Genomic DNA, 27,206 nt, shown 5'->3' with positions numbered 1-27,206 from the left:
TCATATAAGTACTCTACATTCTTGTACATTCATGTCTGCTTTGGTATTTGTAGACATTTTTGCTCCTATGTTCATGTATGTCATGTAAATTGTGTGTTGGAGTTTATAACCGCTTCTGGCTTCTTTCCTTGTTTTAGTTCAAGCTGATGTCATTGCTTACAAAAGTCCTCAGTATGCTGATAATAGCATTGCAGTGTTAAGTATTTTGACAAAGTACCACTTGGTTGTTAATCTTCATCATCATTTGCTAAAACGTATTACATTTGTTTCTTGCCTGGTCTGTGGACTGCTAATAAGGCGGTGACATAATTTATAAATTATATGACAAAATTCTCGTATTTCAAACCAGAACTGTAGTTTGTATTGTGATGTATTTTCTACAAAACAGCCAAACTTCATTACTTCCTTAATCTAGTCTTCTGCATCTGCTTTTGCAATTGCAAGGCAAATCACTGCATTAAGCTTTTTTTTCACTCTGTGACATTATATTAATGCTCACGTAAGTCTTAAGAAGACATGTTTGCAATTTAAATGAAATATTGTTGTGTCACATACATTGTGCAGGCATTTTATGGATGCTTTCTGATTTTTTAATATTGCAATAGCTTGGTTAAAAATCTTAGGTGAACCAAATACTATTGGTGTTTGACAGATGGGATTGTTCCACAAGGGAATTTTTCATCACCACCTCTGTTTTTGGCTAAGAATGCTTCGATTTTAGACTAGATTTCAGCTTCACTAAAGGCAATAATAGGCTCCCATTGAGTAGGAATATGGTGGAATTATGATTTCATCTGTGCAATACATATTTAACTAGTGTGGCAGTTAATGCAAAGTTGCTTTGTCAGTCAACCCACAGTGTGATTATTAAAACAGTTGCATCACTTTCATTATTATGGGAGAGGACCTGTGAAGAAAGGCAATAAGAACGTACTATTGTCTTTGAGATAAGATTTCTCTTGGGGTTTATTTTTGTGGAATTTCCCTTCTCCCCACTTCCCACTGCCCCTTCACTGGACTTGTTGCAGAGCAGTGACTAATGTTCTGCTGAGATATCTCAGATAGATCTACAATAGTTCATTCCTTTTTCAGGTCAAGCTCAAGATATCGTAGATAAAACATATGTGGTTATCCAAAAAAAGTATGACAGAAATCAGGCCACTCAGAATGAAATACAGAATACCATTCTAGATGTTTAAAAAAAATTATTGTAGCGTCATATTAATAACTGTGTAGATATATACAGCCGCATTCATCTATAAGCAGCTATTTAATGCAAAAACATGGACTTAAGCAGTATATGTTTTGTACTTTTATTTCAAGATGCCACTCATCGAGTTAAATATTCAATGAAACAGAAGCTGGCAATTGTAAACTACCTAGTTAGAATATTATACTCAAAACTAAACCTGTCACTGATGTTAACTAGGTCTATTACGTCTCTATAAATCATCTTCAGCAACCTCTGTCCAATAGGCCCTGAACAGAATCTGCAGCATTTTTCATGAGCCACCTCATAAAGAGAAGTGTTTAGTCTGTGTTTATGGTCTCTGCTAAACACGACGTTTTGCCAAATCATCTGTGGGCCTGATCCAGAAAAATTGTCCATCACTATGTAACTTTTATGTCTTTGCTTTTAGAAGTCCTAAATAGTGACTGAATAGGTGCTTTTGATTTGGGGCCCTTCATGGGGATATAGAAAAGCTCTTTTTTATTAAATACTTGTTCAAAATTTCCATGATGGTTTTGTTGCAAATTAGCAGATCTGTGTGGCTCTGTCAGAGGATTAACAACATGCTTTTTTTTTTCTTCAGACATAGATGTTTTTCCAATACAGCCCAATTTTTGGAGGCAGATGTTATATTTAATGTATAAGAAACACGAAATTAATCTTTTGTTTTGTGGGAAGCTACTTTTAGAATATTTCATTCTCCACTGTTGAATGTATCTGCTTATGCATTAACGTGAGGTTAGTGATCAGTTGTAATGACAGAGGAGTCTTTAGTTTGCAGAACACTGAATTAAGTTCCAGGTATGTAGAAGGCATTTTGTATATGTGTGGATAAGATGAGAATAAGTGACTTAAAATAAAGTAAGGCAGGTTCGTCTTAAATAGTAAAAAACCTTTTTTGAAGGCTAGTACAATGAAACACTATAATAGACAATACGGAAAAGGTTGTCTAGACTTCATTACTGGAGACTGCCTAAGAAGAAATTAAACAAATATCTGTCAGGTGTAGTTGATCCTGCCTGTAGTGAAGAGAAATACTACATGGTTTTGTGAAGTCCAATCTGTACAGCACCACTTCATGATCATTATATTTGAGGGACCTATGTTGAAGGTATTGTTAGTTGTTTTCAAGGTGTTTCCTTTTTTTTTTTTTGTTCCCCGGAATGGAATTGTATATTTCATTTACAAATTTAGGTTTGTAGTCCTCGAAGTGTAAAGACAGACTTCTAAATGTGGCATTATGTATTTTCTTCAACAAAATTATACTTACCTATGGAGAATTCTTTCTACTCATTCCCTCCAACCTTTTGTCTCAGAGGGTATAAATTAGATTGCATTTGGAATCAAGAGTTAAAATGGTCTACTTGACCTTTTTTAACAAAATAGTATTGGTCATGTGAAACTGATAGGCAGTAGAGCCCTATTTCTCTGTGTTAACGATTTATTGGAAAGGGTTTTGATCCTTAAACTCTATATGACATCATTCTTGTCATTTGGAATGTTTGGAGTAATTATTGTTTTTTAAGATGCTTCCTTGCCAGTGAAAGTCATTGCGTTGACCCACATACACCAGTAGAAGGATACTTTCAGTAGTATATATGATTTGGGGATATATGTCTTGTTAGTTGCACTAACAAAAACAAAACAACAAAAACAGACATTCCTTTTCTCCTGCTGTAAGCTACATCATTTGAGCAAGGAAAGTCCATATAACTTGACTGGCAAACTGACTTTGCCCTGATACAGCCCTGCCAAAGCTTTTTGGTAAATGGACTAGTTTGGTACAGAACGTAATCCTTCAAGTAAAGATGGGGGTCAGCAGAACTGCTACCTTGGACTTCTGGAGGGCAGACTTTAGCCTGTTTAGGAGCCTGGTTGACAGAGTCCCTTGGGAGGCAGTCCTGAAGGGCAAAGGAGTCCAGGAAGGCTGGACATTTTTCAAGAAGGAAGTCTTAAAGGCACAGGAGCAGGCTGTCTCCATGTGCTGAAAGACGAACTGGAGTGGAAGACCAGCCTGGCTGAACAGAGAGCTTTGGCTGGAACTCAGAAAAAAAGGAGAGTTTATCACCTTTAGAAGAAGAGGCAGGCCACTCAGAAGGACTACAAAGATGTTGTGAGGTTATGCAGGGAGAAAATTAGAAGGGCCAAAGCCCAACTAGAACTTAATCTGTCTATTGTCATAAAAGACAATAAAAAATATTTCTATAAATACATTACCAACAAAAGGAGGACTAAGGAGAATCTCCATCCTTTATTGGATGCGGGGGGAAACATAGTGACAAAGGACAAGGAAAAGGCTGAAGTACTTAATGCCTTCTTTGCCTCAGTCTTTAATAATAAGACCAGTTGTTCTCTGGGTACCCAGCTCACTGAGCTGGAAGACAGGGACGGGGTGCAGAATGAAGCCCCCATAATCCAAGGGGCAATGGTTAGTGACCTGCTACACCACTTGGACACACACCAGTCTATGGGGCTGGATGGGGTACTGAGGGAGCTGGCGGAAGTGCTCACCAAGCCACTTTCCATCATCTATCAGCAGTCCTGGCTAACCAGGGAGGTCCCAGTTGACTGGAGAATAACAAATGTGATGCCCATCTACAAGAAGGGCTGGAAGGAGGATCCAGGGAACTACAGGCCTGTCAGTCTGACCTCGGTGCCGGGGAAGGTTATGGAGCAGATCATCTTGAGTGCCATCACACGGCATGTACAGGACAACCAGGGGATCAGGCCCAGTCAGAATGGGTTTATGAAAGGCAGGTACTGCTTGACTAACCTGATCTCCTTCTATGACAAAGTGACCCGCTTAGTGGATGAGGGAAAGGCTGTGGATGTTGTTTACTTGGACTTTAGTAAAGCCTTTGACTCCATTTGCCACAGCCTTCTGGAGAAACTGACTGCTTATGGCTTGGACAGGCGTACACTTTGCTGGGTAAAAAACTGGCTGGATGACCGGGCCCAAAGGGTTGTGGTGAATGGAGTCAAATCCAGTTGGCGGCCGGTCACAAGTGGTGTTCCCCAGGGCTCAGTGTTGGGGCTGGTACTGTTCGATATCTTTAGGAAAGATCTGGACAAGGGGATCGAGTGCACCCTCAGTAAGTTTGCAGATGACACCAAGTTGGGCAGGGGTGTTGATCTGCCTGAAGGTAGGAAGGCCCTACAGAGGGATCTGGACAGGCTGGATCAATGGACCGAGGCCAACTATATGAGGTTCAACGAGGCTAAGTGCCGGGTCCTGCACTTCGGTCACAACAACCCCATGCAACGCTACAGGCTGGGGGAAGAGTGACTGGAAAGCTGCCTGGTGGAAAAGGACCTGGGGGTGTTGGTCGACAGCCAGCTGAACATGAGCCAGCAGTGTGCCCAGGTGGCCAAGAAGGCCAATGGCATCCTGGCCTGTATCAGAAATAGTGTGGCCAGCAGAACTAGGGAAGTTATTGTCCCCCTGTACTCGTTCCTGGTGAGGCCGCACCTTGAGTACTCTGTTCAGTTTTGGGCCCTCACTACAAGAAGGACATTGAGGTGCTGGAGCGTGTCCAAAGAAGGGCAACGAAGTTGGTGGAGGGTCTAGAGCACATGTCTTAAGAGGAGCTGCTGAGGGAGCTGGGGTTGTTCAGTCTGGAGAAGAGGAGGCTGAGGGGAGACCTTATTGCTCTCTACAGCTCCCTGAAAGGAGGTTGTAGCGAGGTGGGGGTCGGTCTCTTCTCCCTAGTAATGAGTGATAGGATGAGAGGAAACGGCCTCAAGCTGGGCCAGGGGAGGTTTAGATTGGATATTAGGAAAAGTTTCTTCACTGAAAGGGTAGTCAGGCATTGGAAGAGGCTGCCCAGGGAAGTGGTTGAGTCTCCATCCCTGGAGGTATTTAAAAGACATGTAAATGTGGTGCTTACAGACATGGTTTAGTGGTAGACTTGATCTTAAAGGTCTTTTACAACCTAAACGATTCTATGATTCTATATATTCCTCTTTGGCACAGTATACACTATGATACTAAAAAAGATTCAGCCCCTGCTAATATATCTATACAGTTGCACCATGCCTGCCTTTTTTTTTTCCCCCCTTTTTATTCCTAGCTGTTCAAAATTATTCTCTTGGTGAAGTTTCTGTGATGATCTGTAAGACATATGTTAGTTTATAATATAGTCATAAATACCCTCTAATGCCATTGAAAATGTTTTTTTGCTGTCACTACTTCCTTTAGTTGAGTTTTTTGATTGTCCTCTTCACTGTGACTCAAAATTTCTGATTTTTTTTTCCCTTGTAAGTTGGGTACCATTTCCTTACAACAGAGAAATCTGTGTGCGACCTCCCACCTCAAGTCAGGAAACCACGTTAATAATACTTAGTGTGGCTTTTATTCACCTTCTAAGTTTCTTGTGTTGCAAGCAATTATTGTGTATATTAGCAGTTAGCACAAGAGCAGTTGTATGGGTTGGTACTGCTTGTATGCTTTGGTCCTGAGAGGTTAGTCAGTGGAGATCAGAGCAAATAAAAGCGAGGAGCACAGCCCGAGGATTAGTTCATGTACAACAGGGTCAGCGTATCTGCAAAATGGAGCCCAGCAGCTGTGTTAGATTTGTTCTGAGGTGCTTCACTGGAGTAGCAATCAAAACCTTTCAGGGATCTTCCACATGTTTGCTGTCAGCTGCTCACTACTACCACCTAAACAAGATACAAAGCTGAACAGTTACCTGTTACCTACTCATAAATAGATAACTGAGAAGTTGGAGCTGTCACTTGATCCAGTTAAGACCTATCCTGATTTCATGTTGATTTTTCTAAGGTTTTTAGTAAGTCTGAAGTATTAGGTGTTTATATTGCATGCCTTTAACAGTTATGTTGAATATCACCATTTACGTTTAAAATAATGAACAGTAAAATAACTGTTTGCATTAGGTGTGCAGTGTATTATGTTTCCAGTTCTTTTCAACCATGAAAAGGAATAGGTTATCGCATGTTTGTCTGTGTTATACTGTGGCTCATGGTCATTCAAAATTCAGTGCAAGAGAGCATGTTTTCAAAGTTCATACTGCATGACCTACTTAATTCTATCAAATGCTGTTTAATATTTATAGTGGATATCAGCATATTAAGGGCTTTGACTGAGTGCACTGATGCATTAACATTTTCTTTAACTCTTGCTTTGGAGAGAAAAAGAAACTACCTACTAACAACCTATTTCGTCTTGAAACTTCTGAAAGATCTACCTAACTGTTCAAGTAATGCTAATCTCCTTGAAACCTTTGTTATTTGCATGTTCCATAAATCAAACCCTTTTCTTTCTTACATGGACTGGAAGGATGCCTCAGAAAGTGAAATATTAGATAGTTGTGCAGAGTTTATGTAAACATTTTGCTGATTCTACATTAATTAGTATATTTTGATTTTGTAAATTGTTACACATACACTTGTACTATTACAACCACATAATATCCCCACAAAATAAGTAACACCAGTCTATAGTATAGTATATATAATTCTAAATTAAATGAGCTTTTTCAAGAAAAAAATAATGTAAGACACCAGTTTTCATTCACAGTTCAGGTCCTTTTTGTTAAATTAAATTATATAACTTAATCTGCTGGCATGTACTGCAGGGATACAGAGAAATGATCAGAAGAGGAAGCTGGCTGCACACACTTTCAGTATATATTTTTAAATTAAAAAGAATTACCCCAATACTTGTACACAAATATGTGTAGCTTAGTTGTAGCTAATTAATTTACCTCTACTCTGTCATTGTGTTCCGGAAAAGGGTCACTTTACGCCTTACAAATTTTCTTGTAATTCATAGTGCTGCATTTTTACTGAGAATGCATTTTTCAGTGCAGAGCTGGGAGAGATGGACTTAACAAAGTACCAGCCAGTAGTTGACAGAAAATGACCATCGTATGGTCTTTGAAAAGCTCTTCTAGTTTGGAATTATGACTTTCTATGCGAATGACAGGCTTTTAGATAGTCTAGCATTTGAGAATATTTGAAAACTTAATAGTACACTATGTAAAAGATTTATATTGGTCTAAATTCTGCATCTTTGGGCATACATTCTCTTTGTTCCAACTGTAATGTTTCTGCAGTAAGCAGCCATGAGAATACTATACTTGGGAATTAGAAAACTGCTAGAAAAAAATAATTAAATTACAGACTTCCATTACTTTTTGGGGTACTTTTCCAGTCCCAAATCCCATATATTTAATTTTATCACAAACTAAATATCCTATTTTTTTCCTGTTTTATTGAACGGGCAAACAGGGGTAGATGGTCCCCCTCCCTAGAGAGGAGACGACCTACTAGTCCCAGGATTCATATCCAGCATGCATCTCCGGAGGATGACAGGTACTAGTCAACTCCTCCCAGTTGAAAAGTGGCTTACTGCATCTTGCACTCTCAGAGGAGTATACTGAAATTTAAAATTATGCATATATGTAGAGAGATACTTACGACCTCCAGAAGCCCAAAATAAAACAGCAGCTTAGATATCATCTCTGCATTTTGTTGAACTGTTATAAAGCACCTAAGAATTAATATCTTTTCAAGTTTTCTGTTTGCCTGAATGGTCACAACCCATGAAATAAGATATCTAATACAACAGAACATCATCTGTGTTAATGTTCTTTAGTCTGTTTTAACCTGCTTCTGCAAACGTTTGTGGTGTTTTCACTGTGGTGCTTTATAACATGATAAATATTTGTGGTAGAGCCTGTTCTTGTCTAGGTGTTTATTTTTATTTTTATTGTTTTTTTTTTCCTTTTTTTAACAAACTGTTCCTAAGGGGAATAAAACCCCACAAACTGATGTGTTTGAAATCTTGTAACACTTGCTAGTTGATGTATGTAAAAACTGGCACTTTTCGTAAATTCTGTCCTAAATCAGGATGGTCTCCATGGAGCAGGTTTTCCTAATAAGGTAGGTTTTGATTAAAAACACCAGTGCTTTAAATAAATTTTTGTGCTGAATACCACCTATGATTAATAGAAGCACCTTTGTTGTCATGAACTTAATACTCAAAATCAGTTTTGGTATTCCATTGCTTTGGCTGTAGTAATTTTTTTTTTTTTTCCAGATAGGTCGGGGGCGGGGGGTTTAAGCAGACATTATAATTTCTATTGAGATGCAAATTCAAAATTTTCCCTTCAAATTTTTTGTATTACAGTAAATGACAGGATACAGATGACTCATGTAAATAATCTGTACATGTGTAAACTCTTATGAAGTTGCACTTAATTGTCCCTCCTTACAAATAATGCGTTTCTAGAAATTTTGCTAACACATCCTTTTGATGGGACAGCTATTAATAGATTACAAATGTACTTTGTATCTTTTAGGCTTTTTTAAGTAATTTCACTTCCTATTTTTCAAGTCGATGGAAAGACTATCTTTGACTTCAGTGGATCAGACTTGATAAAATCATATTGTCATTGAAGTTATTAGAATTAAATCATAATCATATCACATATTAGTGAAATGAGGTTTTCATCTAAATACTGCCATCTTTAATGCAGAATTTGTAAGCCTTTTGATGTCAGCTGAAGTTTTGCAGAGAAAGACTGAAATCATCTAATACCTGTTAGCAAACTTATTACAGTAAAGCATCTGTAGGATATAGAATCTGTCTATTATGGGAAAGATTTTGAGTTGGAGAAACAGCAGCCTAATTTTGTTAGTGAAATTAGTGCCTCCTTGTGCTTGGAAGGCTTGCAGGTAGTCTGGTCATCAAATTCCAGTGATGCAGTCAGTGGTGAACCTGGAAGGCGTTTAGGCTAACCCCAATCCTGATGACTGGTTGCAGCCTCCCAGTTCCAGGTTCTTTCTCCCAGATTAAGAGAAGTTCGGAGAACATTGGGCTCTTTGCATTGCATGCCCAATACAAAATAATAGCCCACCTTGAGTGTAGAAAGAGTATCAGTGAGGGAATCACAGGTTCTTTACCTTTGTTTTCTACTCTTTAAGTTTACATTCATTCTGATTATTTCCCATAGCTTTGGCAGTTGGCCAGTACCACTCAGTTCTATAATTTATGGGTTTTTTTAAGATGGGCTTGTACCAATTTGACAACTGATGCAGTGAGTGTCAGGGAATGAGTGTCTGATGGATCAGCAAGGATAACTAACTAACTGCTTATCACCGCTTTCAAATTGTATTTTCACAGATTAATTGACTTTGACAGATGTCATCTTACTCTTCATTTGAGTACATTCCAGATTTATCTTACAAATGGGCCAAATTTGCATATAGGGTGCAATCAAGAAGATCTATTTCTGAATACATTTCTGAACCACGACATGCATTATTTCTAATTTTGATAATTTAAAGTCCATTTTTGCAACATTGTATTTATTGATAATGATTCATAACATAAATTTTAGTAAAGGTGTTGACAAGATTGTTGTTATTCTGGAATTCATTCACTTGCCATATCATAAAAAGTGACTCCCTGATGTACCTTGACAAGATGAAGGCATGGGTTATGTGTTATTTCAGTGTTAAGAATTAACAAGTATTTGGTTAGTATCATGTTTTTCTTTAAGAAATTTTAAAGAATAGGTTTTGGTTTGAATTTGATAGCATCATTGCTGGTAGGTTTCTTGGGTTTTATATTAGAAATGAGAATTAGAAAGTCTGTCTAAAGTGAAAGACTTTCTGGTAACTGGAGAGCTGCAAAATTGTGAAATTGTAAGTGATGATAAAAACGAGAAGGAAAGTTGAGTATTTAATGGTAGGTGGGAATTTTATTCAGACTGTTCTTTCTGAGAAGTCTGCATATAATTTCAGTATATAACCAAGACTGGATAAAATAAGCCTGTTAAAAAATTAATTTTTATATACTTTCAGTTAAGAGAAGTAGCTTTTGGCAGTCATACATGCTTGTCCAAGAGTCGTCCTGAAGCCAGCTGTAGAGCAAGTACCCTTCTGGTACTCTCACAAAGAGAACTTGAGGTGTGCCGTGTACTGCCAGTGGCAGACTGATTTGGCCTGGATGATCCTTTCTTGTCTTTCTAGCAACACTATGTGACTTGATCAGGGAGGCAGTTTGACCAGACATGAATTGAAGTGCTAGGAATGAGTGTGAGGAGCTACCAAACTTTCAGAGTAGTTGTGACCTCCCAGCTCATATACCATGTAGATCCAGCCTTTCAGAAATCTTCAGGAAAAATCAGAAAGTATTGAACATGACATTCTTGATGGCTTTAAGGTTGCATAAATGAACAGACTCACTGCCAACCACCAAGGTCTCTTGTACAAGCCAGTAATAAATCATTTTAAACGTAAGACACTGAATTTTATAAAAATGTTATTTTGTCACTTTAGGAATAGTAATTTTTAAATTTGATAGGAATATTATCATATTTCTGTGTGTAGATTTTGTTTACATTCAACAGTGATAAATATTTTGAGGCACATGGGTCTTTGGAGCATGAATAGCTTGTCTGTATATGAAATAATATATAGTGCTTGTCTATATACATAACAAGGCCTTATTGATCAGTGATTTGGTGTGACAGTTGGTAGATTTCTGACCTTAAAGAGAAATTTTAGCATTTCCTCACCATAATGGAGGTACAGATGCAAATTTATTATATAACCTAAATTATTAGTGGACTGCAAATTTTGCTGAGTTTTCTCATTAAAAGCCAAATTTGATATTTGAAAAAAAATCATACATTGATACACTTTGTCAAGAAAAAAAAAAAATTTACCATATATTCCATAAAAAAACTGATAAAAAAACCAACAAGCTAATAATATTTATGCCAAATTGTAAGCTGTGAACAAATTCTGAGGTTCTTAAATAGCTTCAGCAGAAATGAAAATAATACAGAAATTAAGAAATATTCTGAACTTGACTTGAATTTAAAAAAAAAAAAAAAAGCTGAGTCAGTTATTCGACTTTGCTGTTGAATTGTTGTTATTACCATAGTAGGCTGGCAACAGAATATGAAGTTTTCATGAAAATATATGAAATTATGAAATTTACTTGCATTTTCAGGAGAATTTCACAATATAATGACAAAATATGCATTTTTTTTTCTAATTTTTCTAATTCCTAAGGGAAGATTTTCTGTATAGGTTTATGTATTAATCTAATGAACAATACTGTAGATAATTCTCAAGAAGAATAATGGCAACTATTAAGCCACAGTGCTGCCATTCAGGATGTAGAGTATAAAGAATATTAAAAATATTGTTCTGGCTTTCATTTTTTACTGTATTGCATCTTAGATTGTTGATATTATGCCTAAAAATTTTAACATTTCCTTAAAGCGTATAGATTAAATCAACAGAAGGAGAAATGAGAAATATAGCTTTTTTCAGCAGATAATGCCTTAATACTTTTGGTTTATATATTTGACTGCATGTCTCCACCTTCACTGCATGTGACCATCTCTCTGTTTCTGCTCATTCTGTCCAAATTCACATCCATGTTTCAAAAATTTGTGAAGAACAAGGACGCTGGAGTCTTGCATTCCAAAACAGGACAGTGTAGACCACCTAAGTGCTAAACCTGGAGCAGCACAGAGGTATCCTTATTTACTCAAATCATAGTTCCAAGTAAATGAGGTATTGGTTATAGTATATTCTTCATATGCTCTGCATAATACTTGCACATATTTAGGTTGTTTCTCTTTTTATGTATAAGTACATATATGCATGTATTGTTCATAGATAATATTTAATCCCCTATAAAGTACATTTAAAAGGTTAAATTTGAGTATGACATGAGTGTTCTTATCCCCAGTGCATTCCTCGTATATTGTACATGGGCATGAAAGGACACCTACCCGTAAACATGGACCTGCCAATGCCCACAGTGTGCTCAAGCTGAGCCAGGACTGCAAGCACCGTAGTAGGCTGTTGAGCTATATAGAATTGTATATAGCATTGTTTTAGCAAGAGGAAGGAAACAGAAAGGAATTTATCTAACATATTTCTAATGTGCTGCTCACAAGGACAGCACAGAGAGCAGAGAAATAAGTATATTCAGCTCAGTAGTGCTATATTTTACTTTGTCACTTTTCACAGGAAAGCATGTCCTCCTGTCAGCTTTTCCATCCCACAAAGAGTAGTCACTATGTGCTCTTTTTCTCTGTTGCACATAATGTCACAGTCTAAGCAAGCGACATAAGGAGTAAGAGGAAAAAAGCCCCATAAACAACGAAACAGAAAATGGAGAGGGTGACATCATTTGAGTTTTAATGCTGCTGCATTCAGTGGATCTAACCATAACTTTAATTACTTTGCTAACCTTAGGTTTTAAGTAAAGCTCCAGGATTTAGTATGTGTTTCCTTGTGTATCCACCTTGTGGATACCTATTTGTCCTGGTAAAGAAAAACATTTAAAAGTAATGAGAATATACAAAAAATAAATCTGGAAAAAATAGTTTGAGGACAAAGGGGATTTTAATTTTTAATCCGAGATACTATTTTTGGTAAGAAAATGTATTCTTTTAAAACCCAGAAAGCATCAGGTAATGAGCTCTGCTCATGCAAAAAACATTTTGTATTTTGCTGCAGTATTTTCTTTGTTGTGGAGCATACTGCATCACATTATAATGAAATATGAAATATTGCTCAAGAAATATTGCAGTGGGTACAAATCATTAAAATCCACTGTGATTATATTCTTTGGGTATAATTTGGTGTTACAGCTGTTTAGGTACCTTCCAGTTCAGACACTGGATTGCTCTTTATAACCACAAAGGTTTCAAAGGAAAGTATATTTTTAAAAATATTATTTTTATCTATTTGTTTTGCCCACAGTAATTCTTTTATACCTTTATATATGTCATTGATTTATATCATTGTATGTTCTTATACATATTTCTTGCACCGGTGTAAGATGCAAGTTAGGGTTTGTCAACATTTCTGGTCTATCAATGAACAATCATCACTCCCTGTTTTTGACCACTGCTGAAATACTGTATGTACTTTTCATTTGGAAAAACTAATATATATTGATGATTATCAGAGATATAAAATTGTAAATCCTAATTTGTAAATGCTCACATTACTATGGATAATAATGGAAATTTTGGAACACACGAGACTTGCAGAGATTTTCATAGTGTATTTATAGTCCTGGGTCATAATGGTGAAACATGCTTTACTTTTGTTCATACATTTATTGACTCATATTACTGTTCATTGTTCTTATTTACTATCAGAGTAAATGCTTAGATGGTCAGAGGTAACTGGTGCCTCACTATCCAAATGCCAGATAAATTCTATAAAAGATTTATGTGAGAAAGGAGTGAAGAAATGGAATAAACTTCTAACTTATTTATATTGACTAGAAAAAAAAAGAATTGTTTTAAACTGTTTCTCAGAAACTTTAACAAGTTTTAATACAATGAGGTTTTTGAGAAGCCAAGTTTTTATTAATATAGTGACAGCATTCTTTAAATCTGATATGATGCAGTATTTGTTTTGCTTTTGAAATTTATGTTTAAAAGCAATTTTTAAAGTTTGCATTTGAATAGTATTTTCTGGTCCTTTCTGCAACTTTTTTTTCCTGCTGTCTGCTCTGCATTTGTTTTTCGTGCTGCCAAGAGAGGACTAAAAGGCCTCTGAGGAGGCATTGTTTGTAATCACATATAGACTGTAAAGTGGGAACTAGCTGCACCGTTCAGTCAGGATTAATGTTATCATCTCCCCTGTTTTGCTACCTCATAACTTTCACGCCATCAGCCTCAATCAAACTTAATGAGGGACATGTGTCTTAAACCTCAAGTCACCAGCCTGTTCATGAAGCTAGTTGTCACTTTTTCATCTGTCAACCATTTCTGTTATTAGCTTTACAATATATTAATAAATATATAATCTTCATACTTTTGTATTCTTTTTCTTCTTTGTTTATTTCTTTTCTGACATGTCATTTCACAGGCAGTCCAGAAAAGTGGAAAGATATAGCAGCCAAAAACAAACTAGGAAAGCCTCCGCAACTGAAACAGAAAGGTAGGATTGCCGATCGATGAGTAAACATCACTTATAGTCAATCTCATTCCAGTGTTTGGAATATACCTCTAATACGGCTTTTAAAGAAGAAAATCTGTGACAGTACCAAAAGCTATGTTGTAATTTACAGTATTCTTTACTTTGTGTCTGTATTGTTAACACTGCTTGCTGTGTTGCATACATGCAGAATTTTTCTGGCATTCTCCATCACTGCAGATAAACTCAATGGTAAAGACTAGCAGTCCATACATTTTATGAGCCAAAATCTGAGACCCATTGCCACTATCTTGATCTCTGTAGATGGAATTTGGAAATGCATAGTATATTGCATTAGTATGGGACTAAACCTTTTCTGTGCTTTACCACTGATCTTTTTTCAAAAAATCTTGTCTATTTTGCAATAACTTTAAGGATGAGAAAAATGTATTAGCAGACTAATAATTCAAGATGTCTCTGATCAAATTAATTTTGCTTTATATTATAAAAATGTTGTTATTCATTTAAATACATATAGAAAATTTTATAATCTGTCATTACATAAAGTTAATATAAACACTGGGACTTTAATCTTTGTATTCAATTGAATTTTACTGTACCTGTATTATCATTGTAACTTTTAGCTTTGATGCTACAGTAGTATAGGGTTATGTATTCAAATTCTTAAGAAAAAGTGAAAAAAAAAAAAGATATATACTAAATCGTAAGTACATCTAGTTAAGTTTCAAACCCTGTGTATTAGCTGAAATAAGAGCAGTGAGGAGGGGTCAGATCCTGCCTTTGTCAGAAACAGATTTATGTTATCTTGATTCTCAGAGGAGCAATGTACATGTTTACATTATGAGGGTTGAAAAACTTCCATGAACAGACACATTTTTATTTTCAATGAAAATGCACATTATGTAACAAAACTTCAGAGCTTTTATTTTATTTTACTGCTTCAAGTCCCAAATTATCGTTCCTGATCCAAAAGCAATGGTTACATTTTTCTTGGTTTTGGTGAGTCTATTGTCACAACAGCCTAGTTGCTTTTTCAGCTTAGACCAGAGAAATTACCTAAATGATGGCTGAAATCCTTGCTGTGTTTAAACCAGGGACAGTTTTGCCATTGAGATCACAAAGCCATTTTTTCTCCTGTTCTTTTCCAATTTCTGAAGAATAAGAGGAGCCACTGGGACTGAGGTCCAAGGGGCTCACAGTTCTTGATAAGCATGCAGACTATATGGTTAGAAAGCTTGGCACGAAACTGAGAAGGAAGGTAAGGTGGGAAAGAGATATGAAGTAAATGGGAGGGAAAAATGGGAACATGAATATAACCAGAAAGTACAGCAACAGAAAGAATAAGGAAGGAAAAGAAAATATGAGATTCTGATGGCAAAAGGGCAAAGCAAAGAGAGTGAGAGACACTAGCAGAGTACAACAGGAAATCCCACAACACTTGCAATTGGATAAATCAGTGAATCTGTATATGCATTTACGTTTCAAACCTGATATTTCAGTGTGTGAACTGCAGACATCTTTCTTCTACAGATGTTAAGATCACTGCATAGATCAAAAACATATACCTCAATAAGTCCTGTTCACACTAATTAGTGTTTTACACTAATCTCAATATATGGAAGGTGTAAATCATAATCTTGAAATACTTAGAATTTCAGATATTGCAGGTGATATAGGAACTGATTTGGAGGGACTGTGATTATGAGGTGTTATGCTGAATACATCAGCAGCACATGGGCTCCATCTCTAAGGATAAGCATGTAGTTATATTTATGAAGAAGAGGCCTTTTTGAGGCTTGGGCAATGTGTTTCTCTGCTTGAAATGACCAGCCCAGGTCTGAAATTTTGAGATTTCTTTTCTGGATATTTCAAAGCTGCTTTTTTTTTTTTTTTTTAATAACATATGATTGAGGATTTATTCATGTATATGAGAAAGCGTGAGTCTGGAGGCCACTGTGAAATATTGCTACAGTGTCTATATACAGAATTTATATGGGATTTAATGGATTGGAAGTTGATACTTCAGTCGTTACTCTGCTGGGATAAATTTGGCATTGATATAGTAATGATTATAGTCACTACTTGATGGTAGTGTTTAGGGGGGAGGGGAAGGTGTTGGTTTGGTGGTTTTGGGGGGTTTTGAGGGGGTTTGGGTTTTTTTTTTGTTTGTTTGTTTGTTTGTTTTTAAGCAATGTGAAATTGCTTTTCACAGGTGATGAAAACTAAAAAAAGAAAAATAAATCTGGTGGGTTTTTTTCCCCCGAAGTTAAGCAAAGTTACCAAAAGTATGAGTCCCCATTGCTACATTTTTACTTTCCAGAAGAGAAAAGCTGGCTCTGATTTCTAATGATCTTAAGAGCGATGAACTCAGTGCAACAAGAGCATAGGGAAACATGAATTGTGCTTCTTTTTACATCTCCATGGCACATGGTGTAGGTTTCTGTTTCCATAATGGTTCACTGCTATTAGATGTGAGACACAAATGCCTAAATAAGTCTGAGTGCTGTAGTTTAGCATTTCATCATAGATATAATATTGCACTAATGCCAGAAAGTTTTGACAATAGGACAGGTGATTGCCTTTCTTGTCAAATGGCAAATATAACTCAAGACTATTTCTTCCTCAAATGTCCATTTCTGTCTTAGATTTGATCTTTATTTTGCCATTTGCAGATCTTGTCTACTATTAGCTAAGCAGATTACTGGAATAAGATATCAGCATGCTATCAGCTTCTCTATAAAGCCTTTCAACATGCTACGTAAGATTAAGTTCTCTATGTATTGTGATAGCTTAGGAAATGTACATAAAAGGGAAAAAGCAAACCTTTTCAGGATAGTTTACAGAGCCTAACAGTTCTCTTAATAATAAGATGAGGAGTAAGCCTTCAAGATGGGATTCAGTAAATTCTTCTGAAAGAGTAAAACTGATTACGTGAAAATCAAACATTTTCAGTGCTTGTATGAATGAGCAAAACTGTGGTAAAAATTAGTTCATCGCAATCCTAAAATGTTTTCTTTCAGCCCTAACTGCTCACCCCAAAAGTGCCAGATTTGAGGTTACCTGTCATATATGTTATGATATCTATAGTCTTTAACTGTACTTGCTATATTTTACATAGGACCCTGTGCCAGGGGTGTGCTGGAGTGGTGATGCTCTCCTATTCTTAGTTTCTCTTTATAGTTCTGTAAGTGGCAGCACGTTTTATTTAGTATGTGCCACTGAGGTATCAGTCTGAAGAGAAAAGAATTTGAGTTTTCTTGTGTGCAGGCAGAGCTAGAACCTGTAGGATTCCCCATCACTAATTGAATTAATAGGTTTGCTGCTTGCAGTGTTACCTTCCTCTGTGAGGAACCAGGAGATGAGATACACAAGTACATGCTTGTTGCAGTCTCATTGCTTACCAGGTGTCATTTATCTCCCAAATTCCTTTCCTCTCCATACTTATCTCACTTCTGTCTTGTTTCCTCAGTCACCCGCTAGCTTTTGTCTCCCATGCTCGTTCCTTTTTGTCTCATTCTCCTGATCAGCCATTTGCAGACTACTTCCTTTCAGCAACTGATCTTTCTTCTAGGCCAGCAAGTCCGTAACTCCATTCTAGTTTTCCTCCAGTTCCCTCTTAGCTCTATTCTTCATCTGCACCCCAAGTAGCATATTCGTCTCAATGTAATACCCCAGCTAATGCGAGTCTTAAGCCTAATTTTTCTTCATTTTAGTTAAGCAGATCCTCTATCTTTCTCTAGTGGAAGGGGACAGCTCTGTAAAAAGGGTATTACTGAAAGAGCAGGAGGTAAGTTTCTGAGTCTCAGGTAAAGTGTCTGTTCTGTAATGGCAGGACAGAGTCTCCTAGTGCTTCATTGGGCTCTCAGGTAAATTCCAGGATACTTAGCCTCTAAAATGAGAAAAATCAGAACTGAGAACATGATGACTTTGTTAGTTTGGAGTATTCATTCCATAGTAAAAGCAAGCAAGGACTTTCTGGCGCAGAGTGGGATCCATATTTACCTTATGGATGTTATGATGTTTAAACATCGGATAAAGCAGATACTTAAAAGCTGATTGCATGCAATAGTTGGCATGGATTACTTTTACAGTTAACATGGAGAAACAGGCATTTTCAGAACTCAGCTCATCTTCTTCATTGTAAGCATTTCTTAGAATCAGGGGAATCGCTCTGCAAGAATGTTATGGTTATCACTAGGGCAAGCCAGGAGTTAAGCTAAAGAACTGTTAGGGTTTAAGAGAGAGAATATAGCAAGGGCAACAGAATCCTGGTTTTGTTGCATTGTGACTGGACTTCCACATAAACAGTTACTGATGAAATGGCTTTGAAATCAAACCTGTTTGTTATTCTTGGTAGGCATCTGCATGTTATCATCTCATATATAATTTTTTTTTTGATTGCGTTTTCAGTTTATGGTAGTAACTAGACAGTCCCTTGGTTACTTTGACTGTATCTTGTGGGAGAGTTGTGCTGGGCCTGTGAAGGGAGACTTCATAAGTCTGCAGAAATTTAAAAAAAAAACCAACAAAAAAACAAAAAAACTCACAATGAAATGATGTCACAGGAATTGAAATTTCTGAAATAACAGTAGATACAGTAGTACCATTTACAGAATGCTGCACTGTTGGAAAACCAAGAAGGAGTAAAAAGGCACAGTTGGAATACTTTGTCACTCCCCAAACTTGAAATGTTTCGGGTTTTCTTACACTTGCAGTGTATGCAATTATTAAACTACTAATAATTATGCTTTATTATACTAGCACAATTAAACATTTTACTGCATATTTTAATTATGTTTTCATTAGAGTTCTTTCAGAAATTTATTTCCGTTTCAGGGCTTACAGCAGAAAGATACTTAAATAGATTCCGTATTTCAAACTCCTAAGGAAACCAAGGGAATTACACATATGTGCTTACATATTGTCCTTTTTTAGGACAGTAATTGAAATCCAGTTAATATTTTCAATAACGGTAAAAGGTATGTCTTAGAAACAGAAAAGCTTTGTGGTAAAACTAAGTATTCATAGCCTACTCTATGCTAATACGTCTGTCATATGTGTTGTTAGGTTGTGTTTGCTGTGTTTAAGATATAGCTAGAGTTTTTGGCCAACTGTCCACTAGATGCAGTGCAGTTCAACAGTTCCACAATTAGGGTCGTGTATCTGCAGTGGTGAGTGTTCTGCACTTCATCATTTTGAAAATGGATTTGCATTCAGAATTAATAACTTCAATCTGAAATGTCAACCCTGGTCCTGCAGCCAGGATTTGCGCTGTTCTTTGGTGGAGGGGGGCATGGGAAGGTGTGCCTGGAGCTAACAACTGAATAGTTTCTTTTTGGCCCTGATGTTTTAGGGGTCTGCTACCATGTCTTTCTAGAAGGGGACTTCCAACCCCACGAACAACTGAACAGCCAGTCATTAGGGGAAAACATCAGGCTCGCTCAAGGTCGAGTGAGCACTCTAGTATCAGACCCTTATGCTCTGTACATCACCTAGCGCCCGGAGGGTCGGCACCACCTTCTCCACTTCTGACAAGGTTGCTATTACATGTACAGCACAGCTTTCATGTTCTGCCTCCCAGGTGTCAGTGTGGTGTTGTACTTTCCTGAGCATACATAGCGCATTCACTCATTCTGGCACATTCACTAATTCTGTAGATTATCCTCTCTTCATGGTATTTACACTTCTCCCATATCCTTTACACCTCCTATCTTCACCATCCAGATGATACTTCTTGCTGTTGACCTTAAATAGTTATGCAATGTAAGAGTAAAAACTTGGCTGTGTTTTGTCCTTCCATTATTGTGTTTTGTTCTGTATCCATATGAAAATTATCAAAGTATTTTGGTTAAACACTGTGCAGGAAATCACATGCTGTTCACAAAGCTAAATGATCTTACAGGCTAAAGAGAAAGTCAGTTGATCTACATAGTGTGAAAGCCAAAGTATTTTGAACTTGCTCAAAAGTGTTACTTAGAATTGCAAGTTATCTGCTTGCAACCTTAGGGTAGTAGATAAACAGTGCTTATCCACTACAGTGAGCGTGATGTTACTGTAACTGGCAAGGGCATTTAATAGTAAGCTCTCCCTCTCAGCAGTCTGCTTCTTCTCATCTTTGTTTTAGTTCCATAAACTTTTTCCCCAGTTATAAGAGGTGGTCCTACTTATTTTAAATGCAAACTTACCAGTGTTCCAAAGGTGTTTGGTGTGTTACACTCAGATGCTGTATCTGTGTATAAGAAATCAAGTAGCCAAGGTGCTCTGAAATAGTGCTAGCTAGATTTCCACCAAAGGGGTTTAGGATATTTACTTAGGTAAGAATATTAAAAATCTTGTACATTCTTCGTGCATACATACGCACACACCCCCTCAATAACAAAGTTAAAGGCCTTTTTCTTTCTTTGAGTTCAGGGAAAAAGCACATATTATCCCATGGGAATAGATATTTGCTGTCCAGTTCTCTGTGGTCTTGTACAGTTATTGCATCAGCACAAAGGGAATAAAAAAGTGAATAAAATATAGAGGTGGCATTTTGTATTGCCCTTGCACCAGTGCAGCAGAACATACGTAAATTGTGAGTCATAATCATAAATGGTTCTTAGAAAACTGCTTGTCATTCAGTGGTTTTTGACTAGTACTTTATTAAAAAAAAAAGGAAAAAAAAACCCAACAAAACAAAGGAAAATATTTCTCCTTAGTTGAAGGTAGTTAGAGAAATTAAACGTGAGGCTTTGTAAGTTTAGTAGGTATCCAGACCTGAGTATGTGCATATGGCATACACCAAATGCAAACTTCTTCAAACCCATCTTCAGTATATGCAACTTAATATGTGTTTAAAGTTCAGAATATAAAAATTCTCTTCATTTGGGTTACTTTACTTTTATCTTTATTTCATTTGCAGAATACATCAACAAGGAAGTCCCACACAGTCTCCTCCTGCAGACACATCCTTCAGCAGTCGCAGGGGAAGACAGCTACCGCAAGTTCCAGTAAGAAGTGGCAGTATAGAGCAAGGTATCAAATAATGAGCTTATGATAGCTCAAACTCTTTGATTTCTTACCTTTTTTTACTTAAAGTCTACTTCCATAACTACATGTTCAATACTATAATTCTACCAATAAAGCAATGGAAGAGGATGAAAGCATATTTGTAATCTGGGAAATCCAGTAGAGTTTGACTGGTGGATTATTACATATGGTTTAATTGCCTTAATTTTCTACTACCCTTTTATGTTGGTCTACTTTAAAATTTCTATTAGAGTCGTGGTAGTTTCCAGCACATATCTAGTTTGTATTCAGCTAAAGAAATCAGGGGCAAAGATTTTGACAACATTCTGACAGTCTTACTCATTTCTTATTTTGTGGTTTATATTAATTGTTGTGCATTGTTAACATAGATTACAGTGATTAAGGAATGAAAATAATCACCGTGGGAAATGTGAAAGTACAGGTCATCAGCTCGTTCTTTCTTAAGAATAAACTGATCAGGCAAAGAGTGCTGCTCTTTTCTGAAAAAGACAACGTAGATCTAGTGGTTGTGGAAGATGCTTTTTACATACTAATATCAAATAAGTATGAATATTGCTGTTTCCTTTTCTAGCAAAATACTGCACACAGAGTATGAGCTATTATGGTAAAATGAAATGGCACAATGAATATTTGCACATTCAGGTTTTCTTCTGTGTTTAAAGAGCCTGTTTTCTCATTGACTACAAGGAACAACTGAGATTGCCATGTGCCACAAGGTTTTCTTCTTCATGGAAATTAAATAAATGCTCCTGATGATGAAATATTGTAGTGCTTTATAGAACTGTTGGCAGACAGCTGTCTTTAACAGATAATGTTGCTGACCATGACCTTCTTATCATGATAGATTACCAGAGGGGTTTTTTTGTATGGTGGCTTACATTAACATGCAATCAGCTTACATTAATTTTATGGCTTTGAGCTGTGATGGCATACTACACCTTTCATTAACACATATAAAAATGTATTCTTGTTTTATACATGTGTTTATTCTGTATGATTAATATACTAACACAAGTGAGTTTTATTCATTTTAAACTTTACATTCGAGTCCTTACATTCGTCTTTACAAACTTTACATTCTTGTTTTGTTTTGTAGTGAATCTAGGATTGTCTGGATTATAAACTAGTTACAAACTACATTTACAGTTTCTATTTTTGCATGTTAGTCAGTTGAGAGTCTTTTAGGGAAATGTAATAAGTAATGAATTTCAATTTACTTTCATGTTTCTTCTGCAATTTCAGAATGGTACAATATATAATGATGAATCAGCTGTTAATTTAGTTTTAAGTTAGCTTTCCTTTGGGTATTCATCTATCATCTTTCTGCTGTTCTTGATAACTGGTGTGTTGAGAATAAAATACTAGCTTATGTTTTGTTAAAGACATTGGAAATGAATGTAGAACTCACAGTGAAAATGAGTAGATATTGGAAAGAAAAAATGAATGTTGAGCAGAAGGCTAAAGCTACTCCAAGTTTAGAAAGTTGTTGATACCATGAACATCTGTAAAGTAATTCTGTTTCACTGAACTCTTATTTACACTCGTGGTTGATATGCTTGCGTCTTGTGTATAAGATGTACAAGTAGGATGTGACATATCTTTTACTTTATTGTTATATCTCATACCGCCTATGTCAATATGGCTGTATTACAGCACATGCAAATGAAGGCTAAAGAGACTTCCTTCTCTACATAGTACTTTGGTTTTGTCTAAGTGGTTTTTCCTTTTGAAGGGGAGATTTTCTGATATTACCCATGTTTAACACTTTGTTCAAGCTGAGAATATATTTGCAGAGAAGTACTAAATTGAATAGATTTTATAAAATATTTTTAAATGGTTTTGTCAGGATTTTCTGAAATAAATGTGATAGTGTGTATAAACTTTATATTACTGTAAGAAATTAAATTCACTGAGGTTATAAGACCAATGCATTTGCTCTGATTTACAGTATCAAATTTTAATATCAGTTTCACCTCTTTAGTCCTTTTCAAATGAGTATCAGGGTCAAATGGAGTGACTAGAAGGGGTCTGACCCTAATGTAGGATTGAAGCCAAAGCATATTGAGGTCTGTAAAAGATTTCCATTAACTGTTCTTGGAACTGATTTGTGTCCTTAATGTTTTAAATTCACAGTCACCATGGGTGTAGATGATGTCAAAATCTAGTGCAATATATAACTGTTATAGGGAGCATTTAAAAATTCTTTGCATTTTCTTTATTTATAAATAAAGCTACTTCTTGGTGGTCAGTATTGACATCCCGTGGTTCAAGGAAATCCTGTATGATATACCATAAGGTATCATTTTTATAGTAAAGTACTTCTTTAAACTCTGTATAAATTCTGTTGTGTCAGGAGGGTTGAATACACATCTAAATATATACAGCTATGAATCTATGTCTGTTTTACAAATTACAGTAATTGCTGTAGAAAGATTGAATGTCTGTATATCAAGAGTGGGTTTTTTATTTGCTGTTTGCATATTCAGGAGGCATAGAAGAATCCGGTAAAATAATTTTATTACTCCTTAAAGGTCTCATTATGGAACACATGAGAGTTAATGAAGGAGTAAGAGACTGGTAGTGGTTTTCATCTCGAGAAACAGAGTGGCATTTTAACTCTTAAACTTAGATGAGATTTTTACGCTCAATCTTTAATCTTTAGCTCTCAATTGTGAATGATCACATCCATGCTAATGAGGCTCCTTCTAGGACTGACATTGCATCTCAGACATTCCATTTTGTCATTGCCAAGTTTAGAACTAAAAAAACGGTTGTTTCCTTGTCTCTACCAGATGATGTTGTCTTAGTTACTGCTCTGGTCGGCAGTCTGAGAATCATAAAAAGTCAACTTGTGAGAAAATAAGGTAGTTTTAAAAGGTCCTTATTAGTAGACACACTTTATTAAAAAAAAAAAAAATCTCATGGAAGTAATTCTTACAGAAAAGACCAAAGTAGTGGTCCCTATCCCATTACAGAAATGGGGTTGGTACTACTGATCAGGAACAGAGAAAAAAATCTTAAATGTAGAGGAAAAAGTCCAATTTAAGGACTAAAACTTCAAAAAAGCATAATCATGCACACTAACATAAAAAAGGCTTCTTGGTGGTCATGTTCTAAAGGGGATGGCAGCTTTGCCTAGTTTTGGAGTTGGGAGGGAGGTAGTTATTTTCACTTGGAACAGTTCTAACTAAATAATATTTTTAGCAACTCCACTACATGCAGACTTTTTAAAGTGGTTACAGTTAAGATTGTAGGCTTCTGTAATTTTTAGGCAATGTGATTTTTATTTTAATCCCAGTGATACTGGAGGAAGACATGGCTGTATTTCTTTCCTTTGCAAACCCGTCAGCATTATTTCCTGGAGTGCAAGACACGCTGGGATGTTATTGCAACTAAAGGTCTTGAGATGCTTGAATATTGAAAGTTAGTCTGGTATAGGTGTATCTGTGTGTGTTTTCAAAGAGTCATGATTTAGTAGTCATTACCCTAACTTATGCTACTAAAGAAGAGTTTTTTATTTCTTTGTTTTAACTGATAATTTTATAAAAGGACCTAATAATGTGAAGATGTTTTGGCTCAGTGACTAAGGCAGTGAAATTCTAAGCCATGGTAAGGACAATGCTGTGTTCTCAATAATGTCATCCTGTGCCGAGCTATAAGAGATTTGCATCAGTGTTTTTTTTTTTTTATTTGCATCATGTTTGAGTGGAACTGTGCAAATCATTAAGAGGGGTGGGGATTCTGCGTTGAATTTGTTTTTCAACTGTTTCTATAACAAGTTTGTTACGTAGTTGTATGGTTTTTAAATGATACTTTTGTATTAAGCATATTTCTGCGATCTTTACTCAGTCCATCCTCTGTCATTGCAACTATCAAACGTCAAGGAATTCTTGCTTGAATAGGATTTGAGGGTAGGTCTCTACACTTTTGTATAATGGTTAAGGAAATGTATAATGGGATCAAGGAAATTAATATAGCCTGAAGATCTGTAGCATTTTTCTACACTCCTTTTTAGCTGCAGTAGATAATATTAGGGATAATATTAGGAAATCTAGCAAGTGAATAAGAAAAAACATACTATGTACTATTGACATTTATGAACCAGGAAGATAAATGTACAATGATTGTAGTGTAGAAACAATCTTTAAGAGCTAATTCATGCAAAACGGGTCTTTCTCCCTGTATCTGCTTCCATTTGGCTCTTCACAGCATGATTTCTTTTTCATAGCCTCGACAATGTGGTTTCATGTTTCAGAAGTCCTATAATGAGAGTCAGGTTTGTGATAATCAGCAGCCTATTTACATGTAAAGAGCATCTGTAAACATAACTGAACTAGTGTGGTTGTATGTGTTTCCAGTGGCATCTGTTTACTGCAATAGGCCTTATGCAGTGACCTTTAGAAAAGCAAAAGTGCGACCAGCATTAAGTATTGCTGTATCTTAGCTCATGTTAGAAAAAGCTGCACAAGCGTTGTACATAGCTTGTGTGCAGGGTGAAGTGCATGCGTGCGTGTGTGCTGCTGTTTCATCAGGGGAAGCTACATTGAAGACTCTGCTGGTACTGAATGGGGATTACTTGTATAAAGTTCATGTGTATAATATATGTACAAGTCTTTAATGGTAGTCACATCATAGAGGAATGAAGTGTTTTGATGTCCAGTGTTTCCTTTTAACAAATCAGAATCAGAATTTCATACCGAAAATCAGTATGTTGTCAAAGAATACATTTGAGTTGCAAATACCTTTTTATATTTAACCAACTTAAGATCCTAAAAAAAAAAATAATAGCTAGTGAAAACCGTTCTGTGTATATGTACTTAATCATTGAAATGTCATTACAGTGAGAGTATGGTTTGAGTAATGGTAAAAGATCAAACCCTTTCAGTTAAAACCTTTTTTCAGATCCATCAGGATAAAACTTGAGTGGCAAAAGAAAAAGAACAAGTAATTTCAATTTTAGATTTTAGTCTTTTAGCACTGTTTGTTTTGTCTTCATATTTCTGGTTTTATTTTGAAATTATGAGGTGGCACTGCATATTTTGAGGCAGCTTGTGGAATCTTTACTCACGCTGGAGAGTATTTTTTCTCAGCATTGCTAACTCTTGCAAATGAGTGTAAGCCTCATAATCCTTTCTATGTTTTCCTTAAAGACCGATTTTCAATAGTCCAGTAGTTATTGAGTGTTACAGATTTCAGTTAATAGAAAATAAATTTGTAACAGTCGTTATTGCAGAAGAGGCTTCAGAATCTGAAACAGGGCTATGTGGTTCAGGAGTGAGAGTGATATTTAAAGCAATTTTAAGGTTTTTATGTCATTCATAAATTTGGATATGACAATACTGCTCGAGCGGAATACTTAAAGAGTCCACAATCTGGATCTCAGTAACTCCATTGTTCCTGTTAATTTTAAAGAAAAAGTCATAGGCTTTATTATTTGTCATGGTTTATCATTTTAATTTCCTACATTACTTTTACATATGCTGGAGTACTGCCTACTGTACATGCCATTGTCACATGTAACACATTTCTTTATCTAACTTTAAATTTGCTGATTTCTTTTTCTGTTTCCATCATTCCGTGCATTTAATTCATTGAAGAGCAAGAGACTTTTAACTCTTCCACAAAAGGTAAATATTTATGTAATTTTTTACAAATGTTTGGCAACTGTTAATACTGGCTTTTCCCTCAATATATTCCATGTCAGTATATAGTATTTAGTTAACAGTGTTTAACAGGCAAGAAGGTTGTTTCTCAAATATCTATATGCTATCTGATACCCCTCTATAGAATCTGAAAAAGGATTCTCTTGTGATTTCTAATTTTCCTACTGAAATTCAATATACTGGATTTAACAGGAGTAGTCATGGTATGTTACATGGCTCAGAAGCTACTTGATTGATTTAAAGTTCACTCAAAGACTAAGACTTTACCTAAGCTATTCTTGAGCTCTGCACAACATCTGCTTCTAATGATACAGCCAGGCTCTTGGCATCTGTGA

The 27,206-nt window shown here is 36.1% G+C and overlaps 1 protein-coding gene across 40 annotated transcripts in view; it reads left to right on the top strand.

Moving 5' to 3' along the window:
- RIMS1 (regulating synaptic membrane exocytosis 1) overlaps positions 1-27,206 on the top strand; it is a 344,078-nt gene that overhangs the window by 226,233 nt on the left and 90,639 nt on the right. For 10 of the 40 annotated variants that reach the window (XM_087773380.1, XM_087773379.1, XM_087773412.1 and 7 more), the window contains 5 exons: positions 11,671-11,748; positions 14,111-14,182; positions 19,533-19,715; positions 21,081-21,193; positions 26,806-26,835. In XM_087773380.1, the coding sequence (XP_087629506.1) occupies positions 11,671-11,748; positions 14,111-14,182; positions 19,533-19,715; positions 21,081-21,193; positions 26,806-26,835 (476 nt within the window). The remainder of the gene's footprint in view (positions 1-11,670; positions 11,749-14,110; positions 14,183-19,532; positions 19,716-21,080; positions 21,194-26,805; positions 26,836-27,206) is intronic. The other 30 variants (XM_087773413.1, XM_087773405.1, XM_087773393.1 and 27 more) reach the window with 9 other exon arrangements.

The sequence above is a fragment of the Nipponia nippon genome, unplaced genomic scaffold (genome assembly GCF_047370975.1).
Source record: "Nipponia nippon isolate SJK-2023a ecotype South Korea unplaced genomic scaffold, ASM4737097v1 scaffold_4, whole genome shotgun sequence".
NCBI classification, from domain to species: Eukaryota; Metazoa; Chordata; class Aves; order Pelecaniformes; family Threskiornithidae; genus Nipponia; species Nipponia nippon.
Note: the sequence above shows the minus strand (reverse complement) of the source record. Positions and strands in the feature narration are given on the sequence as shown.